This window comes from Choloepus didactylus, chromosome 2 (assembly GCF_015220235.1).
Source record: "Choloepus didactylus isolate mChoDid1 chromosome 2, mChoDid1.pri, whole genome shotgun sequence".
NCBI lineage: Eukaryota > Metazoa > Chordata > Mammalia > Pilosa > Megalonychidae > Choloepus > Choloepus didactylus.
This window is the reverse complement of record NC_051308.1, coordinates 186,550,330-186,572,131: the sequence shown is the minus strand read 5'-3', so window position 1 is coordinate 186,572,131 and position 21,802 is coordinate 186,550,330. Positions and strand designations below refer to the sequence as shown.

The window sequence follows — 21,802 nt, the reverse complement described above, 5'->3', positions numbered from 1 at the left end:
AGAGGGATGTACCTTATCACCATTGGTGGGGAAATAGAATGGTGCAGCCCATCTGGACGGCAGTGTGGTGATACTACAGGAAGCTAAACATGGGGTTGCCATATGGTCCTGCAACCCTGTTATTGGGTATATGCTTGGAAGAACTGAAAAGAGGGACGCAAGTGGACATTTGCACACTGGGTTTTATGGTGTCAGTATTCACAATTTGCAGTGGATGGAGGTGGTTGAAGGGTACTCAACTGATAAATGGAATGGCAAACTGTGGTGTATACATAGAGTGGAATATTGAGCTGTTACAAGAAGGAATGAAGTTGTGAGGTATGCAACTAGGTGAATGGACACTGAGGACAGTGTGTTGAGTGAAATAAACCAGAAATGAAAAGACAAATATTATAATGCTGCACTAATACGGACTAACTATAATGTGCAAGCTCTGAGAATTGAATATAAGGGCATAGGTTATCAGGGGAATGTTTATTGTAAAAGTTCCTGCATTGTAAGCTCTAAGAGCAGTTTCATCTATTACTGAGTTGTAATGGCTATTTCTAAATTCTGAGATGCTGAGTTCTTTGTGTATAACCTGAATGGTCCCTGGAACTTTGGGTATCTATGTGACAAATGAGACTCAGAGCCAGAGTCTGGCAGCTATGAATGTCAGCGTTACCCCATACAGCAAATGTTAGAACAAAATGAACTTGGTTAAGACCAAGGAAAATCAACTAAAGGGTGAAGGATGATATCGATGGTGTTTCAAAACTTCAACTTCTGTGTGAGACAAAAGGAAGAGAGGTTTATTAGGTGCAAAATCTTTATTTTCTGTAGCACACTATATAATTTAACTTGTAGGGTCAGTTTATTCAAACACCATAATTACATGGAACTTTGAATTGGGAGTGAAATCTGGTTGGTTTGTACAGGTTAGTGTTAAGTACAATTTTACCAACTAAGAGAATGTTAACTTTTGAGTCATGCCATATTATGCTGCTATACATCCAAAGCTGTTCAGAATAAAACGAGGAACCTCTTCTGTTATAAATATATTTGAAACTCTACTTTCAGGGGCTTAATGGCAGAAAATCAAGCACAGAGTAAAAAATAAAGCAACATGAAGGACCCTTCACAAGATACATCAGTAAAGCTTTAGCTCAGTGCTTGCTCCATTCACAGTCCTGCCCTGTCCTTGCTGCTCTCAGTGCTGACCTGGGGACACAGCAAGACCCTGCGGTGTCCTGTGGGTCACTCAACACAAAAAGAGAAAGAGCATTTACTAGGCCCTTACTGTGGGCTGGATTATTTGTAACAGGATGTGAAAATGGGGTTCTTCCTCTCTCAGTTTCGGGTGGAGTTCCATTCCAACCGCTGCGGGTCAAAAGTACGTGCCAAATGCTCATTAAGTCCATAGTTCAAAAACAGGTACTTAAAATCCTGTGTAGGACTTGCCATGAGGGCATCCAAAAACTGTTTTTGCAACCTTTATAGCTGTCACTGACATGAAGGGTATAAAATAGTTGAGGGTTAGGGGGAAAGGGAGAGAGGGGCTTTTGTGGTGAGTTGGAGTGTTGTGGGGAGGTTGCTGGGAGGCCCGTCCTTACCCCCCACCCCACCCCCCATGAAGGAGGGGAAGACAGGGTCTCCCCTTACCAGTCAAGAAGTTTCAGGTGCCTTCTCGAGTTTCTGGGGTACCAAGCTCTAGGGCCACACTGAGGTAAGAGACTGAGTGAGGCTGACAAGGGGCGGAGGAGAGAGGGCTCTCTGGGAGAGAACTGCACTGCGCTCTCGATGTGGCGAATGTGTGGGACCTGATGTGCACCCCATGGCAGTGCCAGCTTGAAGTCACTTGGCTCCCACAAGAGCACTGCCTGGAGGGACAGTGTGGCTTAAAGAGAAGCTGAACTGGCAGATGCCCAGGAGTGGGGGAGGGACTTAGCTAAGGAAAAGCAGAGTCCGTGTCTAGCGCACTGCAGATAGAGGACCCTGGTTGGAGGTGACTTGGGAGGGCAGAAATCAGCTCTGGGAATCGATCCCCCACCCAGATGGCAGGACTTTCTGCTGCCCTTTCTTGCAAGCTGGGGAGAGCCAGAGGCAGCCTTTTGTGGGTTTGGGGGGAAAGGCAAGGGAAGCAGAACAAAGAGAAGAGTAGGCCTTGCCTCCCACCCACCACCTGGCAGGCTGCCAGGCATAAAACTGGGCTGAGCAGGGGGAGTAAAATCAGCTAATTTATGGAGGTTTGTAATAATATACTTACTAGCTGCACATCTTAATGACTAAAATGACTCTTCTTAAGACTTAATGCAATAAGAAGAACATTTATTATCTAAGAGTGACCAAAAAAGTGATGGGTTCTGCCCGAAATTTCATTAAGGGACAAATAAAGGAAGCCCACAGGTGTGTTTAGGGGTCGGGGAGGGCTAGAGTTGCTTTCAGCTTGCATCCTATGAGTCCCAGGCTGTCAGTCTAATTGTTATACAGGTAGTATTTCATGATTTTGAGTTTTATCCTCACCACCATGCAGTGAGGTTTCTACTCATGTACCCATGTTACAGAAGAAGAGAACTGGGGCTTGCAGATTTAAATATCTTGCTTAAGGTCACAGGAAGGGGTTGAGGAAAGTCAAATCCAAATGTCCCTGGACACTTATCCCTGCCCCACACTTCCTTTGGGATATGGGTTTTTGTCCTCCCAAAAGACCTGTTCAAGTCCTAATCTCCCATCTTCTGAATGTGACCCCATTTGGAAATAGGGTCTTTGAAGGTGCTATATCAGCAAAGATGAGGCCAAACTGGAATAGGGTGGGCTCTAATCCACTATGACTGGTGGATTTAAAAGAATAGGAAATTTGGACACACAGTGAAACAGACACCAGGACACAGGGGAGAACGCCATGTGACCGTGAAGACAGAGATTGAGGTGCTGCAGCTACAAGTCAAGGAACACCAAGGAATGCCAGCAAACTCCAGAAGCTGGGAGCAGCAAGGAAGTCTTCTCCCCACAGGCTTCAGAGGCAGCACGGCCCTGCTGACACCTTGCTTCTGGACTTAAAGCCTCCAGAACTGAGAGACAACAAACCTGTGTGGTTTTAAGTCAGCTGGTTTGTAGAACTTGGTCCTGGCAGCCTAGGAAACTACTCAGCAGACTTGAGTTAGCTCAAAGGAAGAGCAGCTTGACACCAGAGACAGCTCTGGATTGCCTGGCTCCCCAAAACCACTTTCTCCTCCCAGAAGCTATCCTTGTGTAGTGGTTTGAACCCTAGAAAATTAGGTTCTTAAAGCTAATCTATTCCTGTAGGTGTGGACACATTGTAAGTAGGATCTTTTGATAAGGTCATTTCAGTTAGGGCATGGCCCAGGGTGGGACTTAATCGTCTTACTGGAGTCCTTTATAAAAAGGAGAATGAAATTCAGGCAGAAAGAGAGAAAGCCATAGAAGGAAGAAGTTGAAAGCAAGGAAACCTGGCAAGAAGAGAGAGACCAGCAGATACCACCATGTGCCTTACTATGTGTGCAGGATCAGGGAGAGCTGGTCTTCAGGAAGAGAGCATTGTTGTGATGGTGCCTAGATTTGGATATTTTCAAGGCTTCAAAAGCGTAAGCTTGTAAGCTAATAAATTCCCAAAGTTAAAGCCAACCCATTTCATGGCATCTGTTTTGAGCAGCCTTGCAAACTAAAACACCTTGTTACTTGGTCACCTAGCCAGCCCCTCCTCCATGTCTATAAACATGTGGGGCACTGTGAGGGTGGGTCCCTCTCCTGGAGGCCTCTCTCTGATCCATGCAATATAGCTATGCCCGACCCGAGCACATTTCTGTAAGAACTTGGGGTGTGTGTCCTGCTACTGCTCTGCTTGTTAAGCCCACTGATCTCCAACTTGATTTTAAATTTGAACTATCTTTGCAGGACAGTGGAGGAGAGAACATTGACATTCTATGTTGCCTTTCCATTAAATGTGTGCCTCTTCTATGATGCCAAAGAAAATGTTATTTTGCTTGCACACTACTTGCCAGACACTGTTTGGGGGTAAAGGGCCTAAGATGTCCCAAATAGATGGGGGTATAAGAGAGGTAGAAAAGTGAGTATACAAAATCTTTGTATAATGCTCAAACAGGAATTGAGCTCATATTTTACAGTCTCAACAAGATTTGAGAAAAAAAAAAAAGAGGCATTTCATGGGGCCATAAAATTCCATTACTCACAGTCTTCTATTTCCCCAAGGATTCTGGTTAATGGTGGTCATGCCCTCCTTTGTCCAGGGTCCAATTCCACCCATCAGGTCAGGATGAATCCCCAGTGGTTTTACATTGATCCCACAAGTAGTGATCGAGTACTTGCCCATCTAGAAGCATGGGAAATTTGCAGCAGGAACGGAACTCAATAAAGTGCTTCATTGTACAGATAAAGAAAATGAGGCATATTGTTTTGCTCCAAGCTCTTTAAATTACTCAAGTCTAATTAACTTGGGAAAAAAAGATCTTTTCCTATAGTTTAGTCCAGTTCACAAGGTTTTCTTGTTTGCTTGCTTGCATGGGAGTTGGGGACAAACTAAGTATTACCTGATCTTCCATTTTATGGCCATCGTCTTCCCCGAGTAATCACACACTGAGAGGTGGAAGAGGATTGTTGCATTTCTGGTTCTCTGCTATATTATACTCTATGAAGGCCCGGGTGAATGTAGGCTGGTAATACTTGCCATCCAAAAGCTTACAGCCTAGTTGAGAGATGCACACCCACTACATAGTTAAATCATGATGTGAATCAGCATGGGAATAAATGCCTGATGGCATGATTAAGGCAAGGAGGTTGAGTAATCTAGCCATTCTTAAAGATGGAAAATATTTCCACACTTTTACCCTAAACCTGCTTCCCAGGTTTATTTAATTATGGTCATATCCTACTTGACCCTGAGTCCAACGCCAAAGTAGTGTTTCCTTATATAAGCCACAGCAACTGCTTCAACAATATCTGCTTTCCCTGCTTGTAAATAGGGAACAATATCTGCCCTGCTGACCCCAAAAGGCCATTCGGAGGCAAAAGTGAGATGAAACATGCACCACGCCCACATGTGAGTCTTTAAGGTGAACATCTATGGCTTGGCCCCAGATTCTAACTTCTGACTCCTATCAACCATTTGTACCACTTTGAACGAACTGAGGTATATCAACAGTCCATAGCAACTACGTGACCAAGCAAGGGGGAGGCAGGTAATAACTATAATTTTATGATATGCTTTATGGTTTACAAAACATATAATGTCCATTACTTCCTCTGATTCTTATAGCAACTCTCATTAGGGAAAAAATCATTATCATCCCATCATCCAGGAGATTTCATTTCATTTTCATTTGATGAAAAGGAAAATCAATTAGAATATAAATGATTTGTCTACGTCTATATCAAAGGAGATGTCACAGATTGGATGTCAGTTTCTTCTAAGTCCACTTCCTGTGTCTTTTCCTCAGGGTCACTTTCATTCTGTTCCTCCACTTCTGAGCAGGCACCAGTGTCTTCAGAACATAGTCCATGTTTCTTCCTGCTTTCCTTTCCCTTCTCCCTCCCCAACAACCTCATCCCCTGGGAACGGCACAGAGGCGGTGTTTGACTGGGGAAATGGTGATTCCCATTCTGAACTCCAGGCTCAGCTTCTCATTGTCTGGAGGTCTGAAGGTAAATTTTTGCATCAGGGAAGTGAAGAAAATGAACAGTTCAGACCTGGCCAACTGTTCTCCAAGGCATGCCCTTTTTCCTGAAAGACAGAAATGTTAAGACTGAGTTATCTTCCAGGTAGAGGAGGTTGTCAGAAGGGATTGAAATCCTGCTTACAACTGGAGCAGCCATGACTGTGGACCTCAGATACTGAAGAGGTGAGTTGAAAGCACTTTCCCAGTGCTAATAAAACCATTTTAGCAAAGACGGCTTTTAGAGTCTTATCTATTAGCGTTTGGTCCTTGAATTGGATTCAAGAACCTGGCTGCCTTTAAGTTGGGTTTTATATTATAAAGACCAGGAAAGCTCATTGGTATCTCTGATATTTGATATCTCTGAGTTACAGAAGACCATTCTATGGATGGAATGGGTTGGGGAGATAATAATGTCGCTCTTTCCAAGTATAACAGAAAGTCTTGCAATATCTGAGCAAAGGAAGGACTTGCTATGTCCCAGAGCTTTATGTGCAGTGTGACAACCTCCTAGGTAAACTGAAACACAGAAAGCATAAGTCCAGCATCAGAAACTTAAATACCTCCAGGGGTTAGGCTGGTGAATCACAGGACAATAAAAGTAGGAGGCCTGGGTTGACCAGGAAAATGGATGTCTAGCCTGAAGACTTTTAAAAATCAGTTAATAAACAATAATACAAAAAGCAGATACCAACACTATAAAATTCCGTGTTAAGTTTTTTCAGTCCTTAAAAGGAAATTGTACGAAGGAATAAAGAAGTAAATAGCAGAGCAGTTTCTAAATTACAAGTCCTATTTCTCCACATTTTCCTCAGTTATTGGGGACATCACTGACATGGATGGACTCAAGAATTTAAGAGGCCCTCTCCACTGGAACTGTTTTAACCTCCCTAACTCTCACAATTGTCTTTCCAACAAACAGCAGTCTTTCTTTTCTTACAGTGAGAAGCCCAAGGTTGGATGCTTCTCTCCACAGTTCACGCTTGGTACTGTCCTGGCCACATCCCACACCATTGCTCAGTGAAGAACTAGAGGCAGAAGGATGGAGATCCAGTTCAATTCTCCCCCATTCTAGCCATGTGATTTGGGACAAATTAAGTAACCTCTCTAGGCATTAGAGAAAATGGTTAAATGGTGTGTGTGTGTGTGTGTGTGTGTGTGTGTGTGTGTTTAAGATGAAAACTTTATTTTATAAATTGTGGAGGCTACTCACGGAATCCAAATAGACCAGATCATCAATATTTTTTTTAAAGAAATACAAAGTATTTTAAAATGCCATTTGGATAATAGTAAACATTCTACTTGTAGAAGAGCTGATCATTAATCTGATCTGGAAAAAATAGTATGATAGATTTTTTTTCTTATAATTCCATACATAGAAAAATAAAATTTTAAAAAAGACTACCTTTAAATAAAACTTTTTGGGTGGTAGCATTACCAAAATAGCTTTCTGTAAGTTATATTTTTTTACTGTGGTACTTTGCATACTGTGCTGGTTTGGATCTGTTATGTACCCCAGAAAAGCCTATATTCTTTTAATCCAACTTTGCTGGGGCAGACCTATTCTGGGTGGGACCTTTTGATTAGGTTGTTTCCACAGAGATGTGAAATACTGAATTCAAGGTGGGTCTTAATCCTTTACTAAAGTCTTTTAAGACAGCTCACGGAGAGAGACAGCTCAGAGAATCCTAGACAGACAGAAGCCCAGAGACATTTTGGAGACAGCCATTGAAACCAGGAGCAGGAGAGAAACTAAGAGATGAAATCTAGAGTTTGACCCTGGGATGAGCAAGGAGGACCCACAGGAGCTAAGTCATTCTGAAACCAGAAGCCGGGAAATCAGCAGATGTCACCATGTGCCTTCCTATGTGACAGAGGGACCACGAATGCCATTTGCCATTCGTCTACCTCTTGATGCCTTAATTTGGACATTTTCATGGCCTTAGAACTGTAAATTTGTGAATAATAAACCCCCACTGTAAATACCAATCCATTTCTGGTATATTGCATTCTGGTATCTATAGCAAACCAAAACACATAGTGTGCCTTTTATTTGAAATAATTTCAAACATACAAAAAACTTGCAAGAATAATACAAAGAACTGTTTTCTCTAGCATTATTTGAGAGTAAGTTGCTTATATATCCCATGACCTCTCTAGCATGTACTTCATACAAACAAGGACAGTCTTCAGCATAACTACAATACAACCACTAAAGTCAGGAAATTAACATTGATGCATTATCAACATCTTATCCTCAGATCCTAGTCAGGTTTTTCCAATTGTCTCAATAATGTCCTTTATTGTAAAAAGATCCAGTTCAGAATCTTATGTTGCATTTAGCTGCCTACTCTCCTTCACTTTGGAAAAATTCCTGAGATTTTCCTTAACTTACATGACTGGCATTTTTGAAGATTACAGACCAGTTATTTTGTAGTTTCCCTCATGTTTCCTTAGAATTAGATTCAGGTATGAGGTTGTACATTTTTGATAGGAATATCATTGAAGTGACACTGTGTTCTTTTCACTGCATCCTATCTGATGGTATAGGATTTTGATTTGTCCCATTGTTGGTGATACTAAATTTGACCACTTGATTAAGGTGGTATCTGCCAGGTTCTCTCCTGTAAATTACTTTGTCCTTTTGTAATTAACTCATACTCTGAGACTATGTAAATTTAACCATAAACTTTCATCCACTAGTTTTAGCATCCATTGATGTTTCCTGACAAAACTATTTATTACCCTGATGGTTTCTGAATGATAATTTTCTAATTACTTCACTCCTTATGTATTAGTGGGCATTCCACATAAAGAAATCCTTGCACTCCTCCTCATTAATCTTTTTCATTTATTTATTTATATAAGTATGGATTCATGGGTTAATATTTTTATTCATAGGGTTATAGCTTTCTGTAAGTATCTTCATTTATTTTGATGTCCAAGATCTTTCAGATTTGGTAACTGGATGCCCATCCAAGCTGGTATTTCCTTACTTCTGGCACAATAAAATATTACAGGCTCATTTTACACTTTCTCCAGACCTGGCATCAGCAATCTTTCCAGAAATCCTGGCTCCTTTTAGTGGACAATGATATCTAGATCTGGGCAATAGTTTTGCTCACTGCTCTTAGGGTATTACTGTTCCAAGGCCGTTTCAGTGGACAGAGCTAGGGAATATATGTACACTTATATAATCGGAGTAAAATACACACACACACACACACACACACACACACACACAAAAGCACATACACACATTTATGGCTATAACTACCTAGCTATTGAATAATCTGACTTCACATCAATAATTTCCAATTCTAATCCAACACCACAGAAGTCATTCTAATTTCCTCTCTTTCCATATTTGTAACTTCTTCCCATCACCCCTAATGTATTTGCTCTTGGATCAGTCTCCCCTGTAGATAATGAATCTGCCGTCACTGCCACAGCCACCCCATGCTGACTTCTCATCTCACTCCGCTCTGACGCCTGATCCAGGCCTCTGTGGCAACCTCTCCTACGAGTCAACGTTCCCTCCCTCACTTAGTCTACAACACCCCACACCATCTAATACCACCACGTCTCTAGTGTGTGCTCGCTCTTTCTTGATTTTTTTTCTTTATAAGAGAAGTTGTGGGTTTACAATCATGCATAGAATACAGGATTCCCACATGCCATCCCACCACCAATACCTTCATTGGTTTGGAACATCGGTCACAATTGATGATAGCACATATTTATAATTGTACTATTAATAAAAGTCCATGGTTTAACTTAGGGTTCACTGTCTGTGTACTGTAGTTCAATGGATTTTTTAAAAAACTTTTGATTCTGTTACCATACATAGTGGTTAACAGTTCCCCTTTTAATCACATTCAGATGTATTATGTGCTGATTATTGCATTCACAATGTTGTGCTACCATCACTACCATCCATTACCAAAATATTTCCATCATTCTAAATTGGAACCCTGTACTTTTTAAGCCTTAATTTCCCATGGAGGTAGGACCTCCATGCCCCATCCTCTGGTAACCTATATTTTAGATTCTAACTCTAAGAATTTGCTTATTCTAATTTTATAGTGTCCTTTGAGTAGCTTATTTTCCCCTTATGTAATACATATTCACTGTAAAAAATGTATAAAGAAGAAAATAAAAGATTTAAAAGATGTTTATAATCTCATAACAAATTTCTTCACAGTCTTTGCAGAGATTCCCCATGCAAATGCTTATAAAATTGGCATTATTCTCTTTAGTGATTCTATATTCTACTTTTGCTACATTACTTTGTATTTTCCTGTGTAATTAAACATTTTTGGAAAATGCCTCCATTTTGTTTTTTGCCTATAGAGTGATATCAAGGAAATAAAATTAGATAACACTTGCAAAAGTGTTTAGTAAATGTAAATGTGTTTCACAATTGTCATTATTACATTATTTTATGTCTATTTCCCACCAGAGCTTGGTTCCCCAAATTTTTATCTCTTTATCCATCACGAATAGTATGAAAGCAAATTCATTAAAATGGTACCAAGTCAGCTATATTGTTAATAGCTGAGATTCTCCTAGAAGAATCCATAAATCACAAAAAAACTGGACCCGGAGAGTCAGGAACTGGGTTAGAGTACTGGCTCCATCAGTAACCAGCTGTGTGGCTGTGAGTAAACTATGCATTGCCACAGAGCTAAACTCTTCTCACTTGTCAGATAAATGAAATAATTTCTCCCCCAATTATCTTACATGGTTGGGCCAGGATCCCAGCAAGAGGGCAGGTATGAGTTTCCTTTTAAAAGCATGAAAACTAGCACTGTTTGATTTCAAGCCTTTGGCCTGCATTAAAAGTAACTTGGACCTTCTTCCTGGTGCTTCCACTAACTGACTATCAACAACCAACCAGATCAATTACTCATTAGTAAAGTGGGAGAGATGACCTAGGTTTTTGACAAAGTTACTTCCAATTCTATTATCCTATGGTCCAACAATTTTATTGAAAAATAAGGCACTAGACTCTTGCATTTCATGAAGCTGCCTGCTACTTTGTTGAATCAAACAGGAAGGACTTCAATGAGGAAAAGAAAATATGAATTTTCAATAATAACTTAACAATCTTTTCTGATTATGTATATGTGTTCTAGTTTGCTAATGCTGCCAGAATGCAAAACACCAGAGATGGATTGGCTTTTATAAAAGGGGGTTTATTTGGTTACACAGTTACAGTCTTAAGGCCATAAAGTCTCCAAGGTAACACATCAGCAATCGGGTGCCTTCACTAGAGGATGGTCAGTGGTGTTCAGAAAGCCTCTGTTAGCTGGAAAGGCACACGGCTGGCGTCTGCTCCAAAGTTCTGTTTTCAAAATGGCTTTCTCCCAGGACGTTCCTCTCTAGGCTGCAGTTCCTCAAAAATGTCACTCTTAGTTGCACTTGGGATATTAGTCCTCTCTCAGCTTCTCCAGAGCAAGAGTCTGCTTTCAACAGCCATTTTCAAACTGTCTCTCATCTGCAGCTCCTGTGCTTTCTCCAAAGTGTCCCTCTTGGCTGTAGCTCCTCTTCAAAATATGGCTCACAGCTGCACTGCATTCCCTCTGCCCGTCAGCTCATTTATATGGCTCCACTGATCAAGGCCCATCCTGAATGGGTGGGGCCACGCCTCCATAGAAATATCTGATCAGTTATCACCTACAGTTGGGTGGGGCACATTTCCATGCAAATCTAATCAGCACCAAAATGTCTGCCCCACAAGACTGTATCAAAGAATATGGCTTTTTTTCTGGGGGACATAATACATTCAAACCAGCACAATATGTAATAATTTCACACCTGTTCATTGTTCCCAAGAGAAGGGAAGGAGCTGTCCACACCTCATTTCCTCAGGGAAGCTGTTTTTAGAAAGTGCTAGACCAAAGAGTGAGGAAAAGTATCTGTGTGCAAAGCTGGAAATGTGATGGGTGAAACCCGCCAGTGTGTTGACATTTCTTATCCTTAGTTTCCTTACATTATGAAAGAAATGCCAATCCATTTCCTGTCTAACTATTAATAACTGGGTTGCTACAGGATTAAATGAGATTATTTGCCTTCCATCGAAATCTGTAATTAAGAGGGAGTGATACAATTCTCAGTAACAAAGACCCAGTGAGGAAATGTTTGTAGAGCTTTTTATTCTCCAGCTAATGCAGATGAAAGAATTTTTTTAAATGGGGCAGACATGAAGCAACTACAAGGAAAGGCTTCTGCAATATAAAGGAGAGTTATCCAGGTATCACTCAGACTAGAAGGATCGTTCTTCTTAAAGCCATGACCATCTATTAAAATTTATCTTATCACAGCTGCAGCAATCATTAGGTTAGGAGATTTTTGTGGAATTCATAAATCATAATGTTAGTATTTCAGAATTACATGGATCTGGTACAAGGGCCAAGAACAAGAATAACTATAATAATTCATATGTGCAGCTGAAACTCCGTACTGCAATACAGTCCAGAAGCTATTGCAGACAGGAAGACTGGAAGATCTTCCTAAGTCTCACATCAGCTTTCGTATTAAGAAATGAATTGTCTAATGTGAGCAGAGGGACCCATTACTAGATGAAGAAAGACAGAGAGGATCTAATCAGAATCAGCCCAGATACCCTTAGGGCAGTGCAGTACAGTGGGAAAGCACGAACTTTGGATTCACGCTGACTTGGGTTCAAATTCCAGTTCCTTCCTTTCTCTCTGAGCCTTCATGTCATCATCAGCAAAATGAAATGGTTTCATAATGTGCCGGTTTGAGTGTATTGTGTCCCCCAAATGCCATTATCTTTGTGGTCTTGTGTGGGGCAGAAGTTTTGGTGCTGGTTGGATTTGCTTGGAATGTGCCCCACCCAGCTGTGGGAGATGATTCTGATGAAATGTTCCCATGGAGGCGTGGCCCCGCCCATTTGGGGTGGGCCTTGATCAGTGGAGCTATATAAATGAGCTAACTTGGGGGGAGAAAACTGAGTGCAGCTGGGAGTGATGTTTAGAAGAGGAGCAAGCTTGCTAGAGAGGAACGTCCTAGGAGAAAGCCGTTTTGAGGCCGGAGCTTTGGAGCAGATGCCAGCTGCCTTCCTAGCTAACAGAGGTTTTCCGGAGGCCATTGGCCATCCTCCGGTGAGGGTACCCGATTGCTGATGTGTTACCTTGGAAGCTTTGTGGCCTTAAGACTGTAATTGTGTAGTGAAATAAACCCACGTTTTATAAAAGCCTATCCATCTCTGGTGTTTTGCATTCTGCAGCATTAGCAAACTAAGACACATAATATTATATATATATATATATATATATATATATATATTAAGTTAATGATAAGCAGCATTAATGAAAAGAAAAACGGGCATGCATTCCACATTTTGGGTTCTGTGTAGCACTTAGTTATTTTTAGGAGACAGAGCTAGAAAGAGCACAGACTTTTAGTTTTTGACAAAGTTGATTGGCACTGGGTCCTAGCTCTGCCATGTATAAGTTTTATGGCTTTAGTTGCCATACTTAATCTCTAAGCCTCAGTTTCATTACCTCTAAAGTGGGACTAGTAATATGAATCTTGTAAAGTTACTCTAGAACATAGATTCCTTGAGGACAGATTTATTTTTTTCTATTTTATTCATTCTCATATCCTCAGGGCTGAATGCTTGACAGGTAACCGTTTTCATTGCATCCTCTTTTGTATCTTTCAATTTGTGAAATCTGTAAGTGTATTAACAAAACTTAAAAAGCTAATTAAATTTTAAAAAGGCAAAAGGGCCTTTCATGGACTATTTACAGAGTACAACCTGATCTAGTTAAGCCTATGACATTTACTCAGTCACTGACTGAGGCCCCTAATAGTAAGTAGCTCCTTTCCGGGCTCCCTCCCTATCTCTTTATTATAAACTGTGTCTATTTCTGTGTAAGGAGGCTGGTCCTTAAAAAAATTGTGGAAAAAAAAAATCCTGGAATTCTGCGAGTGACCAAGCTTCTTTGTGAGCAAAAGGCAGGGTGTGGATCTCTGTTCCCCATGCTCCGGGGTAGGGAGTAGAACAAAGCCAAGCTGAAATTTCCATCAGATGCAAGGGAAAACTCGGGAAGTGAGGAGCCCTCTGAAGCAAGGTCCAACCTAGGGAATCCCGAGGCTGCAACCAACATCAAGACAGAGACACCCTGGCTGGGACCAAAGGGAGACATTCCAACTAAAGCAAGGACTTCAGGGAGAATAGTGGGAGAGGGCTAAAAGAGGAACTCTGAACACTCACACTCATTTATTACAACTCACCGATTGAGAAAGGCAGAAAGGATTCCCTTTTCTTAAATTGTCCATTCTCCAGAAAGTGCTCCGGATTGAATGTGTCAGGGGTAGCCCACTCTGCGGGGTCCCTGTGCAGCGCTGTCAGATTGGTGACGATCATGGTCCCCTAGAGAAGACAGGGAAGTCTCAGGCAAGGCTTGACCCGCACAAGGCACCTGCGCACTGGGTGTTGGTTCTTGGGTACCCCCACGCCCTCCCGCCAACGCCTTGGGGGACCACACCCTGAACTCCCCGCCCTCCCAAACCCACCATCTACTGAGTCCAACCCCCATACCTCCAGGACCTGCTCTTTGCCATAGAATTGCCATATAACTGCCATGGGACAGTTTCCTGTTGGGAATTTTATCAGGAAGTTTGGGTACCCTTGAGTGTGGAGTGGATCTATCTCTACAGGGACAGGTCTGCATAGGATTTGGCAGGGGATGTATATACAGAAGAGAGACAAGGCTGTCCACACAGCATTGTACCGAAGTCGTCCCAGCTGCTGAGTATGGCAGCTCTACAAGGGTAAAATGTCTCATTCATCCCTGTTTTCCCTCATTCTCCTCCCTCCATCGCCTCCAATAGTACACTGACACCCCATCACCCAGTAGGTTAAAAACAGAATCAGGTAGTGCAGTGAAAAATTATCACCATCCATCCAATTACATAAGCAAGAAACCCAGGAGACAGCCTTCATGCCTCTCTTTCACTCACTTGGTCTTTATCAGCAAGAATGGTCACTGACTTCCTAAATTTCTCTTGATTCTGTCACCTCCATTCCAAGTCCAGTGCTGCCCCCCCTAGACAAGCTGTCTTGCTTGTCCTACATAACCTCTTTTGCTTTTCAATCTACTATGCACCCTGACAGCAGAGTGAGCATTGGAGATAATTTTATCATGTCACATCCACCCACCCACCAACACCAGGAACTGAAACCTTTCCACAGCTTCCAGTCTGTTAGGTTAAAGACCCACCATCCGAGCCCTGTGGGGGCCACTGTCTTCTCCTCCCTGCAACCCACTACACTGGTCCTCTTTCACTTTCTCAAACATGCCATGTCCCCACCCATGTCAAGGCCTTTCTAAACACTGCTGTGCCCTGCATGGAAAGTTCCTCCCCCCCTCCCCCCATTTCCTCACTGAGCTAATTCTTGATCACCTTTTAATTCTCAGCTCGAACCTCACTTCCTTTGGGAAGTCTTCTCAGACTACTCCTGCCCCTACTCCTGCTCCAGTTTACCTGCACCCCATGAGTCTCTCCTTTGGGTACTTATCATGGTTTGTAATCATGTTCTTTCATGATTGTTTCCCTGGTTTGTTTTGCTCAGGATTGTTTCTCCAGAATGAGCACATTTTGCTTAATGAATATCTGTTGAATCAATAAGAACCATTTTTGAGTATTCTCTACATTAAGCAGTAGGTTAAGTGCTCTATATACGTGACCTCATTCTACCTCCACATGCACATTACAGATGAAGAAATTGAAGCTCTGAGAGGTTAAACAACATACCTAAGGTTGCACAGTGGAGGAGGCAGAGCCATGTTTGAACCAGGTCCTTGTGATGCCAAAGCCCTGGTTTCTCACCTCTATACTATATAGTCAATTAGATTCTCAGCTCCCAGGCTGAGAAACATTAACATTTAAAGTTGATGCTAAAATCAATGGTAGAAGGATTCTGCTGAGTTGGGCTGGTTCCTTGGAGTCCAATAAATTGCTAGAAAATTGCATGGGGCACCTGGAATTTAGACCCCAGCTTTCACCCACAAGATGGCCGATCAGTGAAGAAATCAGTGGAAGCAACAGCTGTGCTTCCTGGCTCTGCAAGGACAGTGACCAAGGAGTGGCCAAGGGGTGACCAAGGTGTAAGTGGAAGCTCCTCTGGTTCTGCCTCTTGAGATCACCCCTGGGTAAGACATATTCAGAGGGACTTTGACAAACTAGAATGGAATCTAGGGCGACTGACCAAGGTGGCAAGAAAGCAAGGGGAGGATCTGAGAATGTGCAGTCTGGAGAGAGGATAGTAGGGGGCACAAGAGAGCTGTCTGCAGAGCTCAGGAGTGGTGGTGGTGGTGGTAGGGAGTATGATCAGAATTCCTTGTGAGGACATGGAGAATTTAACAGATCAATTGGAAAAAATTATAGTGAGACTCTTAAAGTCTAAGAAAAGCAACATCTGTGGAGGGAATATGGTATAGTAAAATATATGTATATATGAACCTTGGAATTAGAACACATCTTGTTCTGAATCCCAATGCAGTTACTTAGTAGCTGAGAGACCTTGGACAAGCTACTTAATTTCTCTTTACCTCAATTTCCCAATCTATAAGGTGGGTAAAACAATGAGTTATTAGAGGACTGAGTGAGACATTTTGAAAGAACCTAGATAGCCTATCGCACAAAATCAACGCTTAATTAGCATTGGTTCCTTTCACTCCCTTTCTAATCTGGGTTAGAAACCCAGGGTGTACTAACTAACTAATTAACTATCTATCTAATTAACTAACAACCAACACCTGGGTTGGTTTCCCTGGTGCACTAGTTAAGTTCCTCATCCCTGGGACTGTAAGTAAAAGCTGGAAAAACCCCTATGTGGATATTATGTTAGACACACCAGCATCAAAGTGATGTTGCCCAGGTGGTTTCAAATGTCCCTTAACATGTTAACATTTCACAATACAGGCCTGTATGAACCAGTATTTTCCAAAGTCCCTAAACCTATGAGATGCTCTACTTTAAGAAAGGAAAGGTTCTGTGGCAAAGTAGGATTGAGTACTACTGCCAGTTGTATCCCACAAAGATTCACAACACGTTAGCCTAGTAAAAACTCAGAGAAATCCCACAGAGTTTCTTTTCCTAAACTTATTGGACCAAGGAACCCCCAAATACCTATTGACATTTAGTTGAACTTATGTTTTAAAGTTCATAACTGTAGGAAGAAAAATAGTGTTATATGAGGTAATATATGTCTCTTCCCACTCAAGTGATTTCTTAGAATAAGAATACATGTCACTTTTTGAGTTCAGTTTCCAACCATCTAAAAAGATGGGCTTGATGATCTGGGGGGTCCTTGATTACCTTGGGCAGGTAGTACCCAGCCACTGTGGTATCGGCCACCACTTCCCTGGGCACGTTCAGTGGGAGGATGTTGCCCATTCTGTGCACCTCGTGGATGACGGCATTGGTGTAGGGCAGGCGCTCTCGGTCGGCTATGCTGGGCTGCTGCGAAGAGCCAATCTCTCGGTCGATCTCAGCTTGTACTTTCTCTGGAAACGAAGAGAAGGTTCTACTGTTTTTTTTAACTTCTACGATTCCTGCCAAAAATGTAGGAGTGGTCTCCAAGATCTCACCTGCTGTATTCCAATTAGGGACCAGGTTGCAAAGACATAAAATGTTTTTAACTGTTCAAAGGGCTTATTTAGGAAACCGTCATGTCCATTACTCTTCTGGATGGCTAGTGAGTGGAATAACAAGGATCAAAATGGCTAAGATTATAGTAAGCCCCATAGACTCTAGTTTCGTAAGAGGCATACATGAGTGGAAAGGGAGCTATGATGTAAGAAAATTCTGGATGTAAATTTTTGCTCCAGAAAATTAATGCTGCAAGTTACTTAAATTTCTCTGAGCCTTAGATGTCTCATTGGAGTAGTGGGGACAAATCTGCCTTCATCTTAAAGCTTTTTTAAAATGGCAAGAACTGATGTATGTGAGTACCCAATATAGGATAGAAACTGCTAGTGGTCTCCAAATGTATACTTCCTCTTTTTTTCTAGAGTAGTAAAGATTTTAACTAGATACGTGGTTGTTCAGCTGAAGACTACATTTCCTGGACTCTCTTGACACTAAATGTGACTATCTGGCCAACAGAATGTGCGCAGACATGATGTTTAACACTTGGAACAAGCCCTTAAAAGAAGGGTTGTGTCCTCCCTCCTCCTTTTCCCCTTCCTACTGGTGGAAAGGGAGCCCTAGTGGAAAGCTAATTTAGATAGTGTCAGCCAGGGCATCATTCTAGATACAAGAGAGCAACAAGTTGGAAGAAGCTTGGAGATCTAAGGACTCTGCAGAGTCCAGCTCAGATTTTTCATCAAAGAGAGAAATAAACTATCATTTAGCCATTGTTATTATGGAGCCTCTATTACAGAAAGAAAATCTGTATCTTAACTCAGTAGTTTTCAAAGTTTTCTAAAAATGTAATCCAAAGTTAGAAATGCATTTTAGATCATGTCCCAGGACACATACATGCAAATACACACATATTATATATACATTCATGAAATAAGAAAGAAAGAAAGTTTCACAAACATACTTATCCTTAGTACATGGGGAGCTCTTTGATGTTTTCTATTCTATTTTTATTTTAGGAGAAAAATTAGTCTTGATCCACCAAAATGATTTCATGTATATTCTTTATAGAGGGAACATCACACATGATGGCATAGAGTCATAAATGAGCACAGTTCAAGAGGAAATTACATGTAATTTAGTGAGACCACCATGCAGAGTGGGAAGGCAGAGGCTGGATAGGCAGAAAGAGGTGCATCAGAGGGTGCTATATACCAGACTAAGGAATGTGGACATTATCCAGAGAGCAATGGGAAGCCATTACTTAAAAAGAGAAGGGCATGACCAGATTATCATATGAGAATGCAGCCCTTTCATGGAAATTATCTCAGTGCCCGTTGACTTCACTGTTTCCTCACTAGACTCTGACCTTCTTGAGACCACATACTCTCTGTTATGTCTGAATTATGAGGATTCGTCGCTATCTCAATTGAAAAACTGAAGAATGTTCCAGTTCTCAAGTCCATAGCACCTCATGAATGTCCAACCTATCTTTCCATTCCACCATGCTAACTTCTGGCCACAACTTTAGGGCAGTAGGCTCTGGGAGGCAGTCTGTCTTGTTCCAGGCACAACACTGACAGGCTCACCTTGGATTTCTGGGTTGATTGCCAGGTAAAGTAGAGCCCAGCGCAACGTGGTAGAAGTTGTCTCTGTTCCAGCCAAGAGGAGGTCCAGGGTGCTGCAGATGAGGTTTTCTTCACGGAAACCTGAAGAAGCACTGCCTGAATTCTGGAAAGGACAATGTTTATTAATTGTTCCTAGTGCCTGTGCCTGCCCACAAAACACAGTGGCTACATCCTAGGGAGGGAACATGGAAGGAAATGTCCGCAAGATAAATGATTCTCATTTTGGTAAGCTCAGGAGACGGTAGCTCTTTAGTCAGTATCATTAGCATTGTCCTGCTCCAAGTGCCGGAAGCTACATAGGGTTTCTGGCACTTGGGAGGATGAAAATCAAGACAAACATTCTCTTATGCCTATCATTTGGGAGAAGGTCTTAGTACAGTATAAAGAGAATGGGATGTAAGACAGACTTGAGTTCCAATATCAGCCACATCTTTAATAGCTATATGATTTAGAGCCAGCTCCATAACCTCTCTGTACTTCAATTTCCTGCTTTGTAAAATGAAAATAACAATATGCCCCTCTTACGACCACATTAGGAATTTCCTGAGATGCAAAAGGAACATAGCAAATACTCAACACATGCTTGTACTGATATCAGGAAAAATAAATGAATTACTCTTTTATATTGCAATTCTCATATTTCCACAGGACTTGTTTCTAGGTTAAACCTCTCTGACTCCATCAAACATTCCCCATGACACCTCCTCACCTTCATCACCTTCCTCCAGGAGTTTCAATTTGTCAACATTTCTCTTAATTTGTGAGCCCATACCAGAGCACCATGTGGCAAGGAAAGTTTCCTCCTTGATGAAAAACCAATGCTTCTATTAATATTTTGCTAATAAGATGAAATAAGAGAAGCAATGGATATAAATCCACCATTCTGCCCACTCCAGGGAGAGAAAGCACTAATCTGATGAGTCAAAGGACCAAAACACCTATTCAGTGACATATATTAACTGTGGGGCCACTGTGTTAAATGCCAAACATCCCCTTCAGTTTTCTCTGTTTCTTGCTTATAATGTTGGAAAGTAGATGATATGGGGAAAGGGTATTAGGAAGCCCCACTTGAGCCTTGAGGCTAAGCTCTTGCCTCCAACTCAGTTTCACTTGTGTTCTGCACTGGGGCTGGTAGAAGTGATAACTTTTGCTGGGCACAGGCCCAACTAATAATAAAACAGTGCTTGTTTTCCCTTTGTGTATAGCTCCTTCAGATAAGGGTAGATGTAGGAGGCGGGGGTGAGCAGGCAATCTTTAGTCATTCCCAGGGCCTAAAGCCAAATACTATTTAACCCCCATCTTTGTTTCTATTTATTTCTATTTGCCTCTATTTTTACCCCACTGTGGATAAGCTAAGGATCACAAGATGGTTCAATTATTCTGGATTATCAAGGTGGGACTGGTGTAATCACAAGAAACCTAAGAGGAAGGCAAAAGGGTCAAAGTCAGAGAGAAAAGATGTCAGGACAGAAGCAGAGCTCAGAGAGATGCTATGCTGCTGGCTTGAAGACAGAGGAAGGGACCAAAAACCAAGGAATATTGGCAGCCTGTAGAAGCTGGAAAAGGCAAGTAAAGAAATCTCCCCAAAACCTTCAGAAGGAAACGGCCTTGCGGACACCTCAACTTTAGTCCAGTGAAATGGATTTCAGACTTCTCACCTCCAGAATTATAGGAGAATAAATTTGTGTTTTATGACACTAAGTTTATGGCAATTTATTATAGGAGCAATGTCTCCATTTGCACTTTAAGAACAAAACACAGGAAATGACTTTGGTTTCCTTACCTTTGCTATTTCTTTGAGATAAGCATCAATAAAGTCTCTTGATTCATCAGGATTCCAATCTCTCTTGTGTTCTTCAATTATACGAGAAACAAATAATTTCAGTTTTTCCCACTTTCTAAAGAGTGTTTGGTGAGATCCAGGAAGGAATTTCATTATCCGTGGGAATAAATTGTAGAGCTAAACGATAAAAGCAGAACAATGGAGACCACCTGATGTCACTTTTCCACTTCTTAAGACAAACAATTTTCTGTCCATCCCTCTTTTATTTGCTTAGGCTTAAACCTTGGAGGCACCCTTGCTGCGTCTTTTTCTCTCTCACTCTCTTCTCATCCCTCTAGCAAAGCATTTCAGCTCTTCATCCAAAACATGTCCAGCCTCAGGCCACTTCTCACCACCCCCACTGCTTACCACCCAAGAACAAATCACCATCATTTATCTATAATTGTCCCCAAGAATTTTCCTGATTCCATTCTTAACCCCACTCCCAGTCTATTTTCTACAGAGCTGTCAGAGTGATCACTTAACAGTTTAATCAGATCATTTCACTTCTTGGTTCTCAATCCCCCAATGACTTTCCCTTACACTCAGAAAAAACTTGTACATCACTGCCTGGGTCTATAAGCCTGTAAAGAAGCTGATCCCCACCTACCCCGTTACTCCTTTCCTATCACTTATTACCACTTTACTCTCTACATTCCAGCCACACTGGCCTCCATGATTACATAGTGTGTTGCTATTTTAGGCCATTGCATTTGCCATTCCCTCTGCTTGGAATGCTCTTCCTCTATAAATCTGTATGACCCCACATTGTCACTTCATTAAGGTGCTGCTCAAACGTCACGTCCTTGGAATAGTCTTACCAACTAATCACTTAAGTGGCAGCACCTCTGTCACCCTTCATCTCTTCCCTTATGCTGCCATGTTCTCCTTCATGGCAATTATACACACACACACACACACACACACACACATATGATACATAGTATCATACATATACATACCTACATATACACATGTGCATACATGTACATACACATATGTTTGTATTTATCTGTCTCTCTACTATGGTGTAATCTCCATGTGGGAAAAACCTGGCA

At 41.7% G+C, this 21,802-nt stretch overlaps 1 protein-coding gene across 3 annotated transcripts in view; it reads right to left on the bottom strand.

Annotated features, from left to right (window-relative positions):
- Positions 1-479: 479 nt before the first annotated feature.
- Positions 480-21,802, bottom strand: part of LOC119527241 (cytochrome P450 2J2-like) — a 56,561-nt gene continuing 35,238 nt past the window's right edge. The window contains exons 6-10 of one of the 3 annotated variants that reach the window (XM_037827076.1): positions 20,706-20,882; positions 18,884-19,025; positions 17,028-17,215; positions 13,938-14,076; positions 480-5,737 (exon numbers count right to left, since the gene is read on the bottom strand). In XM_037827076.1, the coding sequence (XP_037683004.1) occupies positions 5,559-5,737; positions 13,938-14,076; positions 17,028-17,215; positions 18,884-19,025; positions 20,706-20,882 (825 nt within the window). In that variant the 3' untranslated portion in view covers positions 480-5,558. The remainder of the gene's footprint in view (positions 5,738-13,937; positions 14,077-17,027; positions 17,216-18,883; positions 19,026-20,705; positions 20,883-21,802) is intronic. The other 2 variants (XM_037827078.1, XM_037827077.1) reach the window with 2 other exon arrangements.